At 54.3% G+C, this 17,501-nt stretch overlaps 9 protein-coding genes across 9 annotated transcripts; 3 read left to right on the top strand and 6 right to left on the bottom strand.

Moving 5' to 3' along the window:
- Positions 1–98: 98 nt before the first annotated feature.
- Positions 99–1,425, bottom strand: C8Q71DRAFT_769609 (alpha/beta-hydrolase). The gene is made up of 5 exons (XM_047924296.1): positions 1,213–1,425; positions 1,020–1,156; positions 956–966; positions 356–885; positions 99–296 (listed from the first exon to the last, which is right to left on the bottom strand). Exons 1-5 carry the CDS (start codon positions 1,387–1,389, stop codon positions 279–281), a joined length of 873 nt encoding a protein of 290 aa, XP_047777094.1. The 5' UTR covers positions 1,390–1,425; the 3' UTR covers positions 99–278.
- A 783-nt stretch (positions 1,426–2,208) lies between these two features.
- Positions 2,209–4,253, bottom strand: C8Q71DRAFT_769606 (uncharacterized protein). Its single transcript, XM_047924295.1, has 7 exons — positions 4,038–4,253; positions 3,751–3,970; positions 3,652–3,692; positions 3,435–3,595; positions 3,200–3,375; positions 2,775–3,147; positions 2,209–2,723 (listed from the first exon to the last, which is right to left on the bottom strand). The coding sequence occupies exons 1-7, from the start codon at positions 4,074–4,076 to the stop codon at positions 2,555–2,557; spliced, it is 1,179 nt and encodes a 392-aa protein (XP_047777093.1). The 5' UTR covers positions 4,077–4,253; the 3' UTR covers positions 2,209–2,554.
- A 1,216-nt stretch (positions 4,254–5,469) lies between these two features.
- Positions 5,470–6,146, top strand: C8Q71DRAFT_859542 (uncharacterized protein; the record flags this gene model as incomplete). The annotated part of the gene is made up of 2 exons (XM_047927650.1): positions 5,470–5,549; positions 5,603–6,146. 2 exons carry the CDS (start codon positions 5,470–5,472, stop codon positions 6,144–6,146), a joined length of 624 nt encoding a protein of 207 aa, XP_047777092.1.
- Positions 6,147–6,616: 470 nt separating this feature from the next.
- Positions 6,617–8,014, bottom strand: C8Q71DRAFT_849376 (Alpha/Beta hydrolase protein). The gene is made up of 2 exons (XM_047926703.1): positions 7,044–8,014; positions 6,617–6,987 (listed from the first exon to the last, which is right to left on the bottom strand). The coding sequence occupies exons 1-2, from the start codon at positions 7,715–7,717 to the stop codon at positions 6,735–6,737; spliced, it is 927 nt and encodes a 308-aa protein (XP_047777091.1). The 5' UTR covers positions 7,718–8,014; the 3' UTR covers positions 6,617–6,734.
- Positions 8,015–8,187: 173 nt separating this feature from the next.
- On the bottom strand, positions 8,188–9,333 carry C8Q71DRAFT_147194 (uncharacterized protein). The gene is made up of 2 exons (XM_047916601.1): positions 8,888–9,333; positions 8,188–8,837 (listed from the first exon to the last, which is right to left on the bottom strand). The coding sequence occupies exons 1-2, from the start codon at positions 9,057–9,059 to the stop codon at positions 8,365–8,367; spliced, it is 645 nt and encodes a 214-aa protein (XP_047777090.1). The 5' UTR covers positions 9,060–9,333; the 3' UTR covers positions 8,188–8,364.
- Positions 9,334–9,424: 91 nt separating this feature from the next.
- Positions 9,425–10,309, top strand: C8Q71DRAFT_147219 (uncharacterized protein). The gene is made up of 3 exons (XM_047916602.1): positions 9,425–9,509; positions 9,563–9,715; positions 9,780–10,309. The coding sequence occupies exons 2-3, from the start codon at positions 9,592–9,594 to the stop codon at positions 10,280–10,282; spliced, it is 627 nt and encodes a 208-aa protein (XP_047777089.1). The 5' UTR covers positions 9,425–9,509; positions 9,563–9,591; the 3' UTR covers positions 10,283–10,309.
- Positions 10,310–10,534: 225 nt separating this feature from the next.
- Positions 10,535–11,816, bottom strand: C8Q71DRAFT_859538 (uncharacterized protein; the record flags this gene model as incomplete). The annotated part of the gene is made up of 4 exons (XM_047927649.1): positions 10,535–10,840; positions 10,893–11,230; positions 11,282–11,372; positions 11,433–11,816. The coding sequence occupies 4 exons, from the start codon at positions 11,814–11,816 to the stop codon at positions 10,535–10,537; spliced, it is 1,119 nt and encodes a 372-aa protein (XP_047777088.1).
- An 899-nt stretch (positions 11,817–12,715) lies between these two features.
- C8Q71DRAFT_711052 (uncharacterized protein) lies at positions 12,716–13,687 on the bottom strand (the record flags this gene model as incomplete). Its single annotated transcript, XM_047920787.1, has 2 exons — positions 12,716–13,162; positions 13,238–13,687. The coding sequence occupies 2 exons, from the start codon at positions 13,685–13,687 to the stop codon at positions 12,716–12,718; spliced, it is 897 nt and encodes a 298-aa protein (XP_047777087.1).
- An 878-nt stretch (positions 13,688–14,565) lies between these two features.
- C8Q71DRAFT_147223 (uncharacterized protein) lies at positions 14,566–15,214 on the top strand. Its single transcript, XM_047916603.1, has 4 exons — positions 14,566–14,731; positions 14,817–14,844; positions 14,903–15,149; positions 15,212–15,214. Exons 1-3 carry the CDS (start codon positions 14,602–14,604, stop codon positions 14,976–14,978), a joined length of 234 nt encoding a protein of 77 aa, XP_047777086.1. The 5' UTR covers positions 14,566–14,601; the 3' UTR covers positions 14,979–15,149; positions 15,212–15,214.
- Positions 15,215–17,501: the final 2,287 nt, after the last annotated feature.

Genomic DNA, 17,501 nt, shown 5'->3' with positions numbered 1-17,501 from the left:
ATCATGCCGGGCTTCACGGGTGCGTACAGCGAGATAAGTATGTATATGGACACAGGGACCGTCTGACTGCCTCGCGCGGAGTTGCCGGTGCACCATCATGATTTTAATCTTCTACCGACTGAATTCGCAGGACGATAACCACCAGTTCCGAATATGTTCAGAGCATGAGACTGCGCAAAGGTCGGGGTCGCTACGTGTGCTGCCGTAACAGATTGCACACTCGTCCGAGGTAGCTGACTACTGCCTTCATATTTACGTAGGTCTCTTCGTCACTTCTCCTACGGTTTCCCACTTGTCTATGGCTGTGATGTCAGGCTCAGGGTACGCAAGGAGTGGGATCGTGGTCATCATTCACCTTGATGCGGTCAACGAACTTCAAGAGTTCGCGGACAACTTCCTCCTGGTGCTCGAAGAAGGGCGCGTGGCCTCCCCCTTTGACGACATGCACCTCCGCGTTCGTACAACACGGCTGCATCTTCTCCGCGACGAACGCGCCGCTCACCATCTTGTCCGCGTCGCCATACAGCATCAGCACGGGCACGCCGTTGCCCACCGCCTCCAAGAGCTTCGTCGGGTCCTGGGGCCGCGTGACGACGTTGCGCATTACCTGTGGAGTTTGCACGAACCCCGGCGCGAGCCATGTCAGCCGGAGGCGGTAGTCGACGTTGTCGATGTCTTGCCAGATCGCGTCGATGAAGGCGGTCTTGTCCCGGAGGTAGGACGCGACGTCCGTCCCGGCCATCTGGCTCTGGATCAGGGCGACGGTGGGCGGTGTTATGGAGTCCGGGAACATCGGCGGTGCGATGTACGGGACCGCGCAGAGGTAGACCACACCTGCGAGTGTGTCTGCGCTGAGGCTGGCGTAGATGTCACATGAGATTGTGCCTATCCAAGGTGCGAAGCATAGGTACTTGTGAGCATTGTGTACTCACGTACCACGGTATAGAATACGAACCTCCGTAGCTCCTGAGAACACCGATTGAGTTAACCCCGAACGGCGATACAGGGGACAGACTCACCAAGCGACCAGGATAGGCTTGGTGTATCCGAACTCGCGCATTAGCGTGACGAAGTCATCGGCATAGAGCGATGACTTGTACGCCTCTGGATCCTCGGGCTTGCCGCTTCGCCCATGTCCGCGCAGGTCATAACGGGCCTTCATACCGGTCAAGAAGTCGAAGCTTAGAAGCTAGCTAACTATTGAATGCTCACCATACAGACTTCTCGAAGCAAGGAACTGTCACGGAACATACCGTCGAAGGCGACCGAGGACATGTTCAGTCCGTGTACAAAGACGAGACATGGCTTCTGAACGTCGCCCATGAATTCAGCGTGGATTGGTGTCCCGTCGCTGGACTGGAGAGTCTTCACTACAGGTTCAGAAGACATTTCGTCGATCTACAACGCGGAAAGTTGAGGAGTCGAAGAAGATTGGTCGCTGCTATCACCTCGCCACACTTATAATCCGCCGTCAACGTCTTGGGTGCCTTCGGCTAGGATGGCAACATATGCACCAGATCCGCTGATCATTGTCTCTTCTCGTACAGATAACGCAGGCCCTGTTTCGCGGGTGCGTCCGCCGCGGTGAGTGCTGTTGATGTCCACGGATTTAGCAAGGATGTTACGAGAGCCACCAACGCCTGCCCTCGGGATTGGGCGATGATATAGCACAGGCGCTAGGAAGTACGGTATCCTTGTCCATTTGGAGAGGTCAAAAGTGCGGGAGGATTTTGTACGTCATCTGAAATGGGCTCGTGTCAGGAGCTTCTCACGAATGTATTGCCGCTTCTACCCAGAGAAGAGCCAGAAGACAGAAGAATAACGCACTACGTGCTGATCTGAGAACCGATGAATGGCTTTCAAGTGATTAGTGTCTGACGACTTACGCCGCAGCCGACTCATCGATGGGTGTGGACATCATGCTGGGGTTCCAGCCTCACATATGAGAGAGATTGGCGACCGTACGGGTGGCCCATCCGGAGGGATTGTGGGCACAAGTGGGGACGGCGCACATGATGTTTTGTTCTGCTTGGCATCGGGGTTCGCCGACGCTACGGGCTACGCGTCGCGATTGCCAGCCTGTAGAGGGTAACGGAAGCCAAGCCAAGTGTGAGACATGGGCGATGTTATGAACTAGTTCTAGATGCTACTCACCGATTTGAGCGCGAACTTGGAGAACGGAACAACACACAGGGCGGTATAACGTAACGGGAATCCTCATGATATATCTTGGTTCATGTCTTACAAGAAACAAGGGGGTACTAAGAGGTGGAAGCGGGAACAGCATCAGACACTTGTATGAACCTAGAGCGTATGAGGTCCTGATAGCGGTCATCACCCAGGTCAGGTCACAATCGACGAGTCGATGCATACAAGGCGCGTCTTAACACCTACTTAGGGGTTAGGTTGACCCCAAAGATACGCGGTACTGGTACGGCGACATCGAAAATGTGTACAATGACTTTGCAACAGGGGACGTTCATACAGGCAACACGAAAACAGTCTCCCTAGGAGTCATGTCGCGGTGGGAAACTGGTGAGAGGATCGAGCCTGTTCAGATAGAAGAGCGGAAGTACGTTGACGTGGGCCTGGCGGGCATCTCCGCAGCGGCATAGACGCTTTCCACCCACTGCATCTGCTTGACAGGGTCGTCGTGCGTAGACCACGTCTTCGGAGTGCGACCGCGCACCTTGTCCACAAAGGCTTCGAGCTGATACCGGTACCTACAGCGACCGATTAACAAAGACATCTGGTAAGCATCTAGGGGCACTCACGTCGACCACCACTCCTTCCCTAGGCCATCCTTATACTCGTAAACCTTCTCGACGCGCGCCTTCTTCCCGGTCGGCTTGACAGTGATGCTGTGGTATAACGTAGGCATCACGAAGTTGAAGAAGTCGATGGTGCCGCCCTCAAGTTCGAGATGAATGTTACATTTCACCATTCGCGGGATAATGTGGAACGGGCCCCATCCCGGCATGGCATAGTCGACGAACACGTCTGCTTCGACGGATGATTGCAGGACGAGATGAGTCTGCATTGCGCGGTCAATCCTTGCGGGGTCGCGTTCGTGTCCAATCGCCTTGGCACTCTCCACTTTCGCAAGATCGCTAGAGGAGAAGAACCGGATTGCTGAGAGAGGATAGACTGACGAAAGCGGTGAGCGATGGTGAGTGTTTAGGAGGTGTAGAGCGCCCACCACCCATGTCCATAGTGACCCCGCCACCCAGATCATACTGGAATCGAACGTCATCCTCCAAGAGCACCAGCCCGTGAGGGAGCGTGGGAAGAGCGAAGTCAGCTTTGATGTTCTTGAGTTCGCCAAGCTCTCTGCTCTCAATGATCTCCTTCACGCGTTGAGAAGCTGGATGGAAGCTGGTGACATAACATACTTGTCAGTCAGCTTGACGCTTCAACTGGAGAAAAGACCTTACGTCCAGTGAATAGCTTCGAGCAACACGAGATCTTTCTTGTCCGCGAGGTCGATCATTTGCTGGGCCTCAGCACTCGTGTCAGCAACGGGCTTTTCAACGAGGACATGTTTGCCCGCATTGAGCGCTTTCACAGTCCACTCATAATGGAGACCATTCGGTAGCTGAGAGAATGTCAATTGTCCCCAGTCTTAAATTATTCTCACGGAGTTGTACATACCGGATTGTACACCGCATCGACATTCGGATCGTCAAGTAATTCTGCAGGGCTTGAGCTTTTGAAGGGAAGATTGCAGGGACCCGGGGGACGCCCACTTACGTTGATAACAATCGCTTCCGTGATAGACCGTTGGTATCTTGTGCTTCTTTGCGTACGCGCTAGCCTTCGCCTGGTCCCTAGATGCCACAGCTGTGACCACTACGTCGGCATGGCTAGCTGCTGGAACGATGAGAGCATTCGGCGCAATCCTTGCGGCACCCAGTATTCCGAAGCGCAGCGCATTTGGTAGCTTGGCGGGCACTTCCGGCGGATTGTTGAGCTACACGAACACCGAGCGAACATCAGTCCTAGCGTACATTGCGTGAAGATCAGTCGAAGTACAGTACCTTTCGAAGACGACTGAGAAGGCTCGCAACACCAGCCATGGTTTGGATGTACTGTAGTACACCTGAGAGACCCCGCGATGCCTACAACTTTAGTACAACTTTGCCCGTCGTGTACCATGTGTGCAACCTAGTCTCCGTTGCTGACGATAACAGCCGGCGAGCGTCGTGTGCAACGGCTTGCCGGTCCCAGGCCCCAGGGCCACTGCACGATTGCGGTGAGTATGGGTCACATGACATCGCCACCACACATCGAGATTGCGATTAGTCAGGCCGTCCGCAAACGTGTCACTGTCCTGTGTCCAGTGTCCCTGACCAAGTCCTGGCGACAGCGAGCGACAGCGAATGTAAGTAGGAGACATCGTGGAGGTTTCAGATACGCAAGGTGAGTTCAAGTTGTCGTTTTCTCTACATCTATACCCTGCTGACACGATTCTGAGTAATGTAAATCCAGCCAAGTTGTCGACAGAGGGCGGAGGATTGAACATTTGAAACGTTGAATCGCGGAAACACCACGGAAAGACGTCGACTGCACCAAGACTGTATGTACGGTCTGAGTGCAGTGCAGGCTTGGCGCGTGAGCCTAATAAAGTCCTGACAGAATTATGATGATTATGCTCAGGCTGACGTTCATTTGATGCAATGCCCATATGCCATGTTAGCTGATGCTGTCGTCGACACTGCCACCGCTGTCCTGCTAGAAGTCACTATGCTAGTCACCGCGCATCCCTCCGCGGATTATCAAGCGTTCTATGACGTAGATTCGCCGTGTTGCGAAGCTCTTGCAGGCAATCTTCCTGAGCTATGTTCGACACAAACTCTACACATGCATGCTTGTGCCGCGTGAGTGTCATCGTGACAGGTAAGTACCCCTTCATCGGCGTAGTGCTAGCATGTTCATTGACTCGCGATTGAGCCCATTCAGGTCAGAGTATAGCTAAGTCGAGATCATCCCTTGTGGTACGTGTGTGGTTTGCCGCAGTGATGGTTGCGGGAACGCGACAACGCTTGACAGCTGTGGGTAAAGGGACATTCGTTAAGCATCGTTTACGCTCCACTGACCGGCCTGCATAGGCCTGCATGCGACTATAGCATCCGAATCTGACAGCATTGTGACAGCACTGGCAACCGCCATTCGGCGGATGAGTGTTCAACGTTCAGTCCCAGGCAGCACCTCCGATCGCAGCCTTTCTGATAAATACCCTCGCCGTCTGCACGATCGCCTCAGCTCTCCTTCTCTTTCGAGCACACCAAGTAAAGGCACTGGTTGGTAAGTTGCACGTCTACGTTCATCGTAGTGCGTCACGCTGATTTTTATGTGACGACAGTCTTGCTTTCTTTTCTTTTGACGACGTTCACCTCCATACCTTACTTTTGCTTTCTGTAACGACCTCACCATACACCTTCGCTTCATCGCCTACACCGACATCCAGCTATGCGTTTCAGCACCGTTCTCGCTCTTGCACTAGCTACCGCCTCCGCTGCGCCCAGTGCGCTCGCCTGGTCCGTCGAATCGTGAGTTCAATGTCTCCTCTTACTTGTCTGCAGATTATTCATAGTACCCATAGTGACGCCGGTGAGCTGCTGTCCCGGGCTTACATCGGGATTGACGGCAAGGTGCACTGGGCACCTGGCGTCCTCGGTGGTCACAAAGGAACCGGTTCCCGTCCGAAGGGAACGGGCAGCAAGCCCAGGGAGCTCCAGGAGCGCGCTTATATCGGAACGGACGGGAAGGTGCACTGGTCCCCCGGTGTACGCGGCGGCGGAAAGGGCACCGGCTCTCGCCCGAAAGGGACAGGGAGCAAGCCCAGGGAGCTCCAGGAGCGTGCTTATATCGGAACGGACGGGAAGGTGCACTGGGCCCCCGGTGTACGCAACGGGGGAAAGGGCACCGGCTCTCGCCCGAAAGGGGACGGGAGCAGGCCCCGTTCCGTTGAGGAAGAGCTCTACGAGCGTGAGGAGAAGCAATCCCTTTGGCGCCCTGTAGCACGCCCCGGACGCGGTCACACTGAACCCGCTCCTCACAAGGAGTGGTCACACCAAACCCGCTCGTCCGAAGAAGAGCTCTATGAGCGTGACCTCTTCGACGGCGGCTCGTTGGATCTGGATTGAGCCTGACGGTACATGACAATCATTGCGAAGTGTAACGTAGTATATTATATGTGGTCTAAGTGTGGTCGTTATGTAATGGGATTGGCTTGTGGATTTCTCACTTCATGCTCACTGCTGAGACCAACTTGAAGTGCACCGATCATCACGCGCAAATACTCCATGTTCATGTACAGAAGTCATCTTAAGTTGTTGTCATCATTCCTTCCATTCGCTGATGCTTATTCCGACTGCGTCCGAGCTTTCGCAAGTGAAAGGTTTAACACGGTGGTGAAGTCGATGACCATGGTATCGGTTTGGGTGGAGCGCGCTTGCTAGTGGTTTGTCAGCCACCTTCGGGTGTCCGACCGTCACCTAGTCTCACCGTCGGGCCCTAGGCTGCGACCGCAGATCAGACTATTGTTGAAGAAGACTTAAACAGCCGTTGGTAGAACTGCGCCCGGGCCAGTACAACGCGCGCCACCAGCGCTCCAAAATCTGTACGTTCTCCCTATTCATTCCGGTCATACTATCATAGGCTGCTTAGTTACTTGACTTGAAGGTACTCGGTTAATGATGCCCATTCGAACTTGCCCTTCCACCGCGCGTTGCTTACGCCTCCAGAAACTCGCCCACAACCTCAAGGTACCGCTCCGGTTCCTCGAACTGCGCGAGGTGCGTACTCTTCGCGAACTGTACCCACTTCACTCTAGGGATCTTGTGGAACATTGGCCACTGGTTCACGTCCTGCGCTTCACTTTCCGGCGCGTTCAGGAGGAGTGTCGGCGCGCTGATGTTGTGCAATTGGTCGATGCAGGACCACGTCTTGAGAGTGCCGGTGCAGCAGACCTCCGACGCGCCGATCCTATGAGCTGCGGGCTTGTATCAATGAACACAACCAAGACGGGAAGGGACACGTACATTGCGCTGTAAACCGTCGGGTCCTCCCCCATCGCCCCAAAGCTCTTCGCAAGCAGCTCCGGCAATGGGTTCGCCGTGCAGATGTGCTTCGCGAACCAGACCTCCATCGCGTCGTGGTACTCCTTACTATCCGTCGTACCTTTCTCCTCATGCTCCTTGAGCACCTTCTGCACGTCCTCCGGCAGCCTTAACCTCAGCGCGTCCGTCCCTTTGGTCCACAACTGCATCGAGCACGTCCCGTCCGCGAGGATGAGGCGCTTGAGCCCCTTTGGGACGCGGTTGCTCGCGTAGTGCACCGCCAGGAAGGCGCCCCAGCTATGCCCCAACAGGTCGAAGTCGCCCTCGATGCCGAGGTATTTCAGGAGATTGTCGAGTTCGTCCATGAAAACCTCCATCGTCCAGAAGCTCTTCTTCTCCTCCCCCTTCCCCTTCTCTGGGTGCGATGACTCCCCGATGCCGATCTGGTCGTAGAACACGACAGGAATGTTGAGCCGGGACACGAACTGCGCGTGCGGGAGCATGTAGTGGTGCGAGAAGCCGGGCCCGCCATGGAGAGTGACGAGCGGGCGGCCGCCAGACTTAAGGTCGCCGACGACCTTGTACCAGGTCGAGTAGGTCTCGCCTTGAAAGGTGAATGGTATCTTTCCGGTCGTCTCTGGAGAGGTAGCTGACATGTTCGGTGCGGGGGTGTGTTAGGACAGGGTGATCGCTGTGGAGGCGTGTTACCCCTATTGAGGACGCGGGGTATCAGCCATAAGTATCATCGCTCGTCCTTCTGCTCTTCCCTTTGGATGAGGCGGTGACCGCGCGCAGATGCGATGTCACTGTGCACACCCCGGCGCGCCAGTGTGTAACCTCCGAGATGTCCGGAATCACTGCATCACTGCGCCCAGCGCATGCTGGTCAGCTGTGCAAATGTCTCCCGCTCCACTGGCAAAGCCGTTTTCAGGCTAACACTCATTGACAGGAGTGGTGCATGCACCGTTACACAGCCTCGGCTTCTCGCTATCGGTGGGCGGCGCTCATGGAAATGGAAGCAAGTCAGACGCTGAATGACGCAGCACACATGCAAGTGTCCAAGACAAAGCTGTAGACCGCGCGCTGAACTCCGCGGGGCTGGCTCGTGTGCTGCAGGCCGCGAAGAGTGCAGTGAAGCTTAATTTGCATTCTCGACGTTCACTGACTGCTAGCCACTACCAGACGGCAACAGACCAGCTCAGGTCCTCAGGATGGGGCCGGTCGGTTTTGCTTGCGAAAGCGAGCCTGCACGCCACTTGCGAGCGAAACAACACCCTCTTGGGTTGCTACACAAGACGATATTTCATACCTCGGTTGCAGTCGCGTTAACCCAGGCACGGTACGCTCCTACGTTCCTTTCCGCCTCCTCGTATACCCTCGTCCAATCCCTACACACTGCATCGTACCCCCTCACTGCTGTTCCCTCCGAGTTGACTGCTGGTTCCACCTTGATATTCGGCCGACAGAGGACGGTCTGACGCAGATAATTGAGGCAATGGTTGGTGAGCGGGAGACGCGCGTCCGACGGATCAGCGTACTGCGCCCGAACGACGTCCAGGCATTTCATCTGGTGGAACAGAGTAACCGTGTACGCCTTTGGGCCGGCGGAGGTCGTCGGCGAGCCCGTTGGCTCGTCGAGGTACACGAGATGTCCGCTGGAGGGCAGGAGCGCTGCGAACTCCGCTGCGCCTTCGGCTGTGTCGAACCGGTAATGTGTTGTGAAGTCTATGTGCATTCCCACCGGACCGTCGAATGCTGGAGCGAAGCTGAAAGGTCCTATGGACGGTTGAGTGAGCGGTCCGCATTACAAGACGTCCGTTACTCACTCTTAGATGGGTGGCTAAGCGCACTCGGCGCGTCTGCGCTCCAGCCATGTCCTCTTAGGACGCCAATCACGACGAGAGGAACCTCGAAAACCAGCAGGAATGCAGCTAGGACAATCCCGAGCGAAGGTATGGGCTGCTGTCTCAGCGAGATATGTAGTCTCTGGGGTAACATTCTGAACGATGGCCGGGCGAGCAAAGGAGATCGTGGACGTGCCTGAACAATGCACTGAAACCCGTCCTCCCCATTTCGGTCTACAGAATGAATAATTCGGAAAAGTCATAGCGTGAGCTGCAGCGCGCGCAGGAGCGCCCTACCTGGTTTCGTGACACTGCCCCGCTGATCATGGCACCGATTGTGCTAGCGGATCGTAGCGGCTCGCATTTTTGTCCGGTGAGGTGACACCGCACATCGCGGAGCATCATTTTGTGCTTGACTCGTGTGGGTCGTCCTCATGCAAAGTGCAGATGAAACACTGTCGAAGCGCTTGAGGTCATGATTGCATGACCAGGCTATAGCAGACTATCCTTGGCCGGTGGGTCATGCCCTCACTGGACGACGTGGTGCAGCTCGACTTGTCCTAAAGCTCAGTGAGCCAGGTTTCTTTCAAGAAACCTTCGCAAGGTAAGTATCATGACGTACGGAAACCATATGTTGCTTACTCTGTCTGAGTACAGTGGTGACCTCTGTTCGAGGGGAAGTCATCATGTCCATACATGACGTCCTCACCAAGCATGGCATGTTCATATTCGTTCTGTTCAACATCCTCCTCACCTCTTGGCGCTTGGGCAACGCTTTCCTACCATCGCAATTTCGACGCAACTTGAATGGTATGTGGCCACGACGGTCTGAGCTCCTAGCACGCAGCTCATCATACATATGATCGTTGACCAGGCGAAAGCTCTCGTCCCTACTCCTATCTTGGTGACGACTATCCACTCGACTACCCCTTGGGGGACCTCGACGCGGTCGCCATGACTTTGCAGGAGTCGGTCCATTTCACTCTGAACGGCAGTGACCCCGTCGTCACCGCCGAGTGGGAGAGCATTGCCGCACATCCAGACGGATTTGGCCGTACACGACTGGGCCCCGACCATCGTCTCTTCGTCATGACGTTCTACCACCAGCTGCACTGCATCTGGAAGTTCCAGCAAGCGCTCGTGGATCGCAACGATCCCACTGCGTCTGAACACCATGTGCAACACTGCTTGAACTACCTGCGGCAGACGTTCATGTGCGAGGCCGCAGACAGCGTGGAGGAGGGAGACTTCATGACTAGAGACTTCGAGCAGGATCGTATCGGAGATACGCTAGTCTGCAGGGATTGGGGCAAGGTATACGATGTACTAGATGAAGCTTACGCGGGATGGGAACAATGGAGCAAGAAATGGAACTGACAGTTGTGTCATCACTGATTGCCAACCGCCCCTTGTTTTGAGATAGTACCTACTCATTGGACGCATAGAACTGGCCGGACCAGTAGATGTTGCATCGATGGCGTCGCATATTGACCATCACGCAGAGTGGCGTCGTTGAGTAGATGGCGGAATGCATACTCATCTTGTCGAGCATATATGTAGCGTATCTTCATGAAAGTCGTCGTCAGATGAGAACTTGTAATACGTAGAATAAATACACAATGGCGTTGCTCATACTGCTTCACCGTAACCTCCACCATCAGGCTCCGAATACCGCATCGGTCTAACGCTTCCCCGCACAGTGCTGTCATCTATCGCAACCAGCTCAATGTCCGTTCCCTTCTGGTCCGTCGCCCTACCCATGAAGCTGTTAGGTCCAGCCTTGACGTAGGATCCAGAGAGATTCTTGGCACTGGTATTGTTCCTCGTACTGAACGTAGTGGAACGCGTCTTCCCAGACATAACAGCGGTGGAGGTGTCGGACGTCCATCCTTTGCCTCGGGCGACACGGTAGATAATGAGAAGAGGTGCGATGATCTGCGACATGGACATGAACGAGCGACATCTACGTTAGGCGATTACAACTCACCTGCACTTGGGACAACGCCTGAAGGAACGTATTGGCGATCGAGTTGTTCACGCCGAATGGGATAATGAAGAGAAGAGCGAAGGTTGAATAGATTGCCGCCGACTCGACGATCATGGCTGCGATACCAGTGTAGTGGGACCCGTGGCCCATGCCGAGAACCGACGTGATTCGGTATCGGTACAGCCAGAGCCGAGCGGCGATCATCAGAGTGACGACGACGTTCAGGGATACCGCGATGCTGAAGTATGGCACGGTCCAGTTGATCTTACTCGCCGAGCCTGTTTGGAAAGGCGAGGATGCGGGCGTAGAGATCTGGACGAGCCAAAGAAGCCCCATCGCTGCATTGAAGAGCATGAGGATCGGGCATAAGCACCAAGGACAACACTCACCCAGCTCGGTGAGGTACATCAGAACCGGTAGCAAGAGTGGTATCCAAACAGTCGTTGCAACGCCTCGAAAAATAATAGAGCAACGCCAAACCTATACATGTCGTAGTCAATCGCCGCTTGACGATGATGAAGGGATATTGCTATTGCTTACCAGTAGGGCATCGGCAAACCAATTCGTCAATACAAACGCAACATTGCCTGCTTCATCTGCGGGGATGGAGAACTCATCGTTCTCGTATCCACTAGGGCCTGTCGGATAATTGCGGTACTGGATGAACGACAGCTGGGTCATCTCCGCACAAGCAGCCATGAATATCGTCCCGAGAATGAACATAATAGTGATGTATATCAGAAAGAAGACCCTCCGCTTCATGTTCGCCCGATTCATGTCGAGGAGAAGAGCACGGAAGCATTGGGTGAAGAGGGTGAAGACAATCCCATAGCCTACGCCAGTCAGAATGGCGCCTTGAAGCCAGGTCTTCTCGCTGAACAGAACGTCTGCAGGTTCATCGGGAGTCCATGAGGCGTTTGACATGACGGCGGGATGCGGGGACAGGACAACGGTCCCTGCCCATATACTAGAGCGCCGATGAGAGTCCAAACCTGCGCGCATTTCACGGGCGTCGCATACTCCATGAGATACCTCGCATAGCCTTGGCGCCGCTCCTCACTAACTCGAAGGGGCTCGCAGACCGAGGCGTGATGATCTGACAAAGGCAGTCTGCCTCATTTTCGTTGTGCATTGCTCTGCAGTCATGGGTGTCCATGGCCATTGAGGAGCATGGCGCAGAACAAGCCAGCATCGCCGAGGACACGCCGGAACATGCAGTGCGATCGCCAATTCGACCAAAACACCCGTGTAGGCGGAGACACAGCCAGTAGATCCCGAGCACGAGTAAGCAGAGAACGCCCAGCATTGCCTGTAGGAGATCGTGGACCGGAGACCCTCGAACTTGTAACGTCGCTCATAGTTCAGTTTCGGCCAGCCATGTCGGGAAGCATGTGCCCATGTGAGCTTGCCTCCGAGAGGAAAGTGAACTCCGTCCTGCAGAATGATGAAACACGACATGCTGTACGTGCCGGGGTATGGCGCGGAAGAGAGACGAGGGCGCTGTCGTGACTGATGCGCCTGTGCATATGTAGATAATGCGATAATGCAGAGGTGGAGTGTGCAGATCTGCTAATGTTGATGATATTCAACGACCGTACGTCCTTCGCATGTCCAGTGAGCGTGGTTCTTGTCAGACTCCAGAGAAGACACAACCAATGAGGGGGTGTTTGAACGTGCCGAAGGCGCCCCAACAGGCTTAGTCCAACATGGCAATCCGAGGTCAATCGCCGAGGATCTCTATCTAGATCGACCGCAGCGCCCAAAATTCGTCTGATCCTCAATCCCGGTCCCGCGTCACCGACCAACGCGAGGTCACCGCGCCTCTACACAGTCGCGTGTTGTCTGACGAAGATGGCTGCCAAACGGAACGGCGTCAGCTCGCCATCCCAACGCTCGTTCAATGATCCCTTACCTGTCGGAGGGTCGCTCTTGTTCTGCCACCACTCAACACGACATTCTCCATCATCCAGCGTCGGCTGACACGCCAGTTCGAACGTGAGGACTTCGTCCGACGCGCATCCAAAGCTGCGATGCCAGTGCGTATCAACGGCGCCGTTCATTTGTACCGCGGCCACCTTCGAGACGTGAGGCGGCCGCGTCTTGTACGTGAGCGCGCGCGCGTCGAGCGGAATGGTGGAATTGAGGCGGAAGATCTCCAGCGTGAAGGGCTTAGAGGAGATACTGGCGGACGTCTGTGGCTTGGTCGTCAGCTGGAGCTCGCACCGCTCCATGCCAAAGTCGATAGCGCGGAATTGGACGATGGTGGAAACCTAAAGCATGTTAGTCCGCGAGTATTATACTTTTGCATTGATGTGAGAACGACTGACCGTCTGTGAAACATGCACGCGGACGTCTTCGGGGACGATGGTACCGCTATGGACCATATGCCGATTGGCGGCATCGTCGATAACCTTGTTCGGGGAGGCCGAGTCAATCTGCGCGACGACGATGGGATAATTGTTGAATTGCCTGTCTACGGGCGGCGAAGGTCGAGGAATCTCATGAAGACGGATATACTGGGATGGTCGTCGAAGTTTGAAGATATCTTGCCTAGTCAGAGCAGTTGTGGGTGCGGGAGGAGGAGACTGAGTTAAGGATGCGTGGAAGAGGCCGAGGTTCACGACAGTGCAAAGAAGGCAGATGAACAGAGGCCAGAGAGACGTGCGACAGGGTGCAGCAACTGCGTTCTGCCCGCCGGAGTAGACTTCTTCTGCTGCCTCCTCACCTTCCTCGCCAGTGCCCTCGTTCGTGCCCGCTTTACTGAGGAGGCGATAACCACTACGCGATTCGAACATCGTGGTCAAGTCGTGACTTCGTGATTCGGAGAGCTGCAGCAGGGCTGATGTAACGGTGCATGAGTCTGTCGAGACACGGGAGCTAGAGCGCAGCCTCAACGGCAAGACCATACCTATCTGAGCACGCTGCACAGCGCACACTGGTGCACAGCCTGAGTGAGCATGCGCGGGAGGCGTGGACGCCAATGCGTAGCGCCCGAGCTCCTACAATAATGATGCAGATGCACTCCGCGGTGAGGCATTCCCGATGCACAGCGGCCCAAAGATGAGGGTTCCGCGTGACTGAGCGCAGACCGAGGCCAGGGGAACGGGTTGTCAGGCAAAGCACACTGCGTATTCCGCCAGTTATACCTTTACTATACGGCAGTCAAAGCTAACTCGTGCGCGATGCAACGACCGCTGCTCGACGCGGAAATCAAAGCCCACTGACTTCATGTTTGATTTCCAGTCAAGGCAAAAAGCGAAGGCGCTGACTGTAGCTGTACGAATGAAGCATGGCCGGTTAGCATAAGCCGAGGGACTGCATATTGGTGTACAACCTTGTTTGATGCGGGATAATGGACAGCCCGAGGACGACTTGCATGGCGGCTCTCCTAGGGTGACTGTCGGACGGAATGATTGGACGTTAGCCCCATGTCGCACCCTTGATCTCGAGCGCGATCAGCTGCATTGTAAGTAGCTCACAGTCAGCTCCGGAGGCATGAGAGATACGCAGCGCCTCGCACCCAAGGGTTCGTAGGCGCATCTATCTGACTGCGCGCCGGCGTATCTTGTATTGTGGGGACACGCGGGCACAACGGGATGTTCATGCGCTATCCCGCTCTTGGCAGGTACACAGGTTTGCAGGTAATCCTATAAGTCAAGATGGTCATGCAAGAGACGTCGCAATAACGTAACGCCGCACCAGTGAAGTTATGTTCTTCTACAAGCAGCTCGCCTTCGCCGCAGTCTTCGCTATGATGCTGGCGCAAGGCCATGCAGTCCCTGTTGTCACGGAACGTCAAGTCTGTACGCCAGGCAGCGACGCTGAGGACGTCGCTATAGGTGCGTTGTGTCAATCTCAGCGCGTAGTGGATCAACTGAGCAAATCCGCAGACAACGTTGCACGATGCCCGTGAATGTTTCGTAGGCGCGGAGGCTCAGACCGGGGGACGAAGGTAGCTACAGCGCAAGAGCTCGCATTTGAGTTTTCTGATGAGCGACTTGATTATCTAGGGTTGTACGACGGGTCACGACAGACCACGATTATGGCGACGACCAGTGTGGACCAGGACACGGAGTGTTGTGGTGATGTGTGTTTGTAGAATGTATCCCTATCATCACCGCGCATTAATATGCGTGCTTTCATCTGTTTCAACCGATTTCTTGCTGAGGGGATAGTGTATGACACTGATAGTTGTACTCACAGTTGCTTAAAACCCAGGGCCGTTCGTCAGCCGACTGGCGGCTTGCGCCGTGGCCCGTCAGTCCTGTCACAGCTGCACCATTTCCAGCACTACTGATTGTCCTTTGCCCCGTAAGTAGTGCATGATTGTCTCACTTCGCGTGCGGGAGCGTGGTTGTTGTTGCCTAGTCGTGCCATACCAGTTCGTGGTCCGTGACTTGGAGATACAGGTTCGGTTCGGCACACTAGAAACAAGAGTTCATGATATGTTGAGCTTAGGCATAAGACGTTCGCGCAGAGAATGACATTTGAGCAGGGTGAAGCTGGGGTGAAAGTCAAGAGATGCGACTTGGACGGGATGGTCGTTTGGTCGACGTTGGTCGCCGCCACTACGCAGATCTGAGATCTACGTAGGCGCCAATCCTCCTTTTCGTCGTGACGGCCGCTAGTAGTAATACTACTACAAGTACGTAGGTCCCGTCACTACTGGTACTGCAGTGTGCACTCACTAGTACCAACCGCACTTCACATGTCTCGAAACGCGCAATACACGGTTGGCTGTGTTAGCTCTGGTGAGTGCTCCCGGGTCTCCGACATGAGTGATTCAAGACTTTTTTTTTTTTTTTTTTTTTTTTCACCGTGTTTATAGTCCCTCGCCCGAGGCAAGATGTGGACACTAATACATCATAACGGCACGCTAAGACCGTTCTACTCGAGCCCCATTTCCCCTTACGGGTCCCTGCCGGAATCTCCTTTTCACGTCAACTTGAGCGCACCGGCGACGCTAATTGGGCGGTCCTCCTGTAGGTAAGCGCTCAGGTCTTCATCGTCATGGCCCGCGTAGGTGCGATAGCAACATCCCAGTGATGGTACGGAAAGGTGAATTTGAAAGCGGCGCACCGCCGGGTGTTCACCGGGTCACTTCCGGCACATGTCTTCTTCGTCTCGGCCAACCGCTGGCCAACACCCAGACAAGTGGGTGCGGTGCGGAAGGCATTGCCCCTATCGCACTACGAGCGACGTCGGGAGTCTATGGGCGCCAGCGGCATTAGTGCAAGGCGGCCAGCTTCCCACCCAGGGCGATACGGGTGGGTGTCACTCCAAGAGTCCGTCGTCGTAGAAGTTGAACCTACGGACACGACTAGATAGCCGTGCCCTCCATCCACCTCCCTCCAGAAAACGGCTTATCCCACCCGATACAGCGTGCAACAGCCCATACGAATTTACCCCACCCAGGCGGAGGGGGAATCTAAACCTTCCTCGCTTTAAGCCGATTCTCACCTGGGGATCAGCTTGCCTCCTACACGGTCGTAGACCGGTGCACCGGACTCTGAGAGTACTCCCGGGCATTCAAAGTAGGGGCTAGGTGTTAGGGATAGAGGCTTGATAGCCTCAGAGTGCACAGAAACTCGTTAGAAGTGTTTACTTACCGAGTGGCTGCATCAGTGAAGGTTTGTTATGTGCTTATCTTACTCTCCTTATCTTTCCTTTATTTCTCTCAATGGACATCAATGTAGCGCTTTCATTGTTTTATTACCGAGGTATTGATTACCGACGTTTTAATGCTTTAGAAGCGCTTGTTACTGTATCTACTAAACTGACTATTACTGAGTTTCTAGTGTGTGTTCTTACTTATTATGACCAGATGCTTTCAGTACTGATACAAGAGCTATTGTATGCTCGGTAAATGATGGTTATTACCGATCAATTACCGAGTTATAATGGGTTTGTATCGGCATAGAAAGGAATGGCTGTGCGACAATTACCGAGCCATTCCTGAAGCTATGTTGAATGGCTGTGCTATCCTTAGGCTGTACACCGAAAATGCGGACTCTTGCATGCCTCGGTAATGCCTCGGGAATCACAGTCCTGAAACTGTGGCTGTACTATGGCTGTACTAGGATGACTCAATAACATAGCTTGCCTTGTTGGAAACAATGAAGTGTAAGGCTATGATCTTATTGTTCTCCTAGAATGGCCTCTGAAGCGGTGTAAATGAGTCAAGGACATGTACTATACACTTCTACGACACTCCTTGATTTTCTATATACTTCCATGTAGCTCCATTGGCTGTGTCCTCGGGAATGGCATAAAAGGGCATTCCCGAGCACGGTCAAGGACATCTATCATCCAATCCACCATCTACTCTTCACCGAAACACACCCTGTGTGCCACTCAAAGTCTTACTTTGTCCCGAGTGCTAAGTTAGCCATACTAGCCACTCAACCACTCTCGCCGAGTTCTTACCGACGCGCTCTAAGACCTGCGACAGTGAAACCTTACTTAGTACAGTCCTCGCGCTACTAGTAAGGTTTAAGTAACCCATTGACTGACTTCACAAGTTGAGTTCAGTAAGAGAAGGTGCTTAGTCATCATCTACTTCTGTAAACTTGTTACCAACATCAATAGATCTCTGTATCAACTAGTTCC

This window comes from Rhodofomes roseus, assembly GCF_022264815.1.
Source record: "Rhodofomes roseus strain CIRM-BRFM 1785 chromosome Unknown C8Q71scaffold_15, whole genome shotgun sequence".
Classification (NCBI taxonomy): domain Eukaryota; kingdom Fungi; phylum Basidiomycota; class Agaricomycetes; order Polyporales; family Fomitopsidaceae; genus Rhodofomes; species Rhodofomes roseus.
This window is presented reverse-complemented; position numbering and strand designations above follow the sequence as displayed.

Excerpts from the sequence above, each read along its gene's own strand:
- C8Q71DRAFT_147219 (XM_047916602.1), top strand. The coding sequence starts at position 9,592 with ATGTCCATACATGACGTCCTCACCAAGCATGGCATGTTCATATTCGTT. Across the intron at positions 9,716-9,779 it reads ATTTCGACGCAACTTGAATG|GCGAAAGCTCTCGTCCCTAC; the intron begins GTATGTGGCCAC and ends ATCGTTGACCAG.
- C8Q71DRAFT_769606 (XM_047924295.1), bottom strand. The coding sequence starts at position 4,076 with ATGGCTGGTGTTGCGAGCCTTCTCAGTCGTCTTCGAAAG. Across the intron at positions 3,376-3,434 it reads CTCGAAGCTATTCACTGGAC|CTTCCATCCAGCTTCTCAAC; the intron begins GTAAGGTCTTTT and ends TTATGTCACCAG. Across the intron at positions 3,148-3,199 it reads GGTCACTATGGACATGGGTG|TCTATCCTCTCTCAGCAATC; the intron begins GTGGGCGCTCTA and ends CGCTTTCGTCAG.
- C8Q71DRAFT_849376 (XM_047926703.1), bottom strand. The coding sequence starts at position 7,717 with ATGTCAGCTACCTCTCCAGAGACGACCGGAAAGATACCATTCACCTTT. Across the intron at positions 6,988-7,043 it reads CCGACGGTTTACAGCGCAAT|GATCGGCGCGTCGGAGGTCT; the intron begins GTACGTGTCCCT and ends CGCAGCTCATAG.
- C8Q71DRAFT_769609 (XM_047924296.1), bottom strand. The coding sequence starts at position 1,389 with ATGTCTTCTGAACCTGTAGTGAAGACTCTCCAGTCCAGCGACGGGACA. Across the intron at positions 1,157-1,212 it reads TGCTTCGAGAAGTCTGTATG|GCCCGTTATGACCTGCGCGG; the intron begins GTGAGCATTCAA and ends ACCGGTATGAAG.
- C8Q71DRAFT_147223 (XM_047916603.1), top strand. The coding sequence starts at position 14,602 with ATGTTCTTCTACAAGCAGCTCGCCTTCGCCGCAGTCTTCGCTATGATG. Across the intron at positions 14,732-14,816 it reads CGCTGAGGACGTCGCTATAG|GCGCGGAGGCTCAGACCGGG; the intron begins GTGCGTTGTGTC and ends AATGTTTCGTAG. Across the intron at positions 14,845-14,902 it reads GCTCAGACCGGGGGACGAAG|GGTTGTACGACGGGTCACGA; the intron begins GTAGCTACAGCG and ends TTGATTATCTAG.
- C8Q71DRAFT_147194 (XM_047916601.1), bottom strand. The coding sequence starts at position 9,059 with ATGTTACCCCAGAGACTACATATCTCGCTGAGACAGCAGCCCATACCT. Across the intron at positions 8,838-8,887 it reads GCTTAGCCACCCATCTAAGA|GACCTTTCAGCTTCGCTCCA; the intron begins GTGAGTAACGGA and ends AACCGTCCATAG.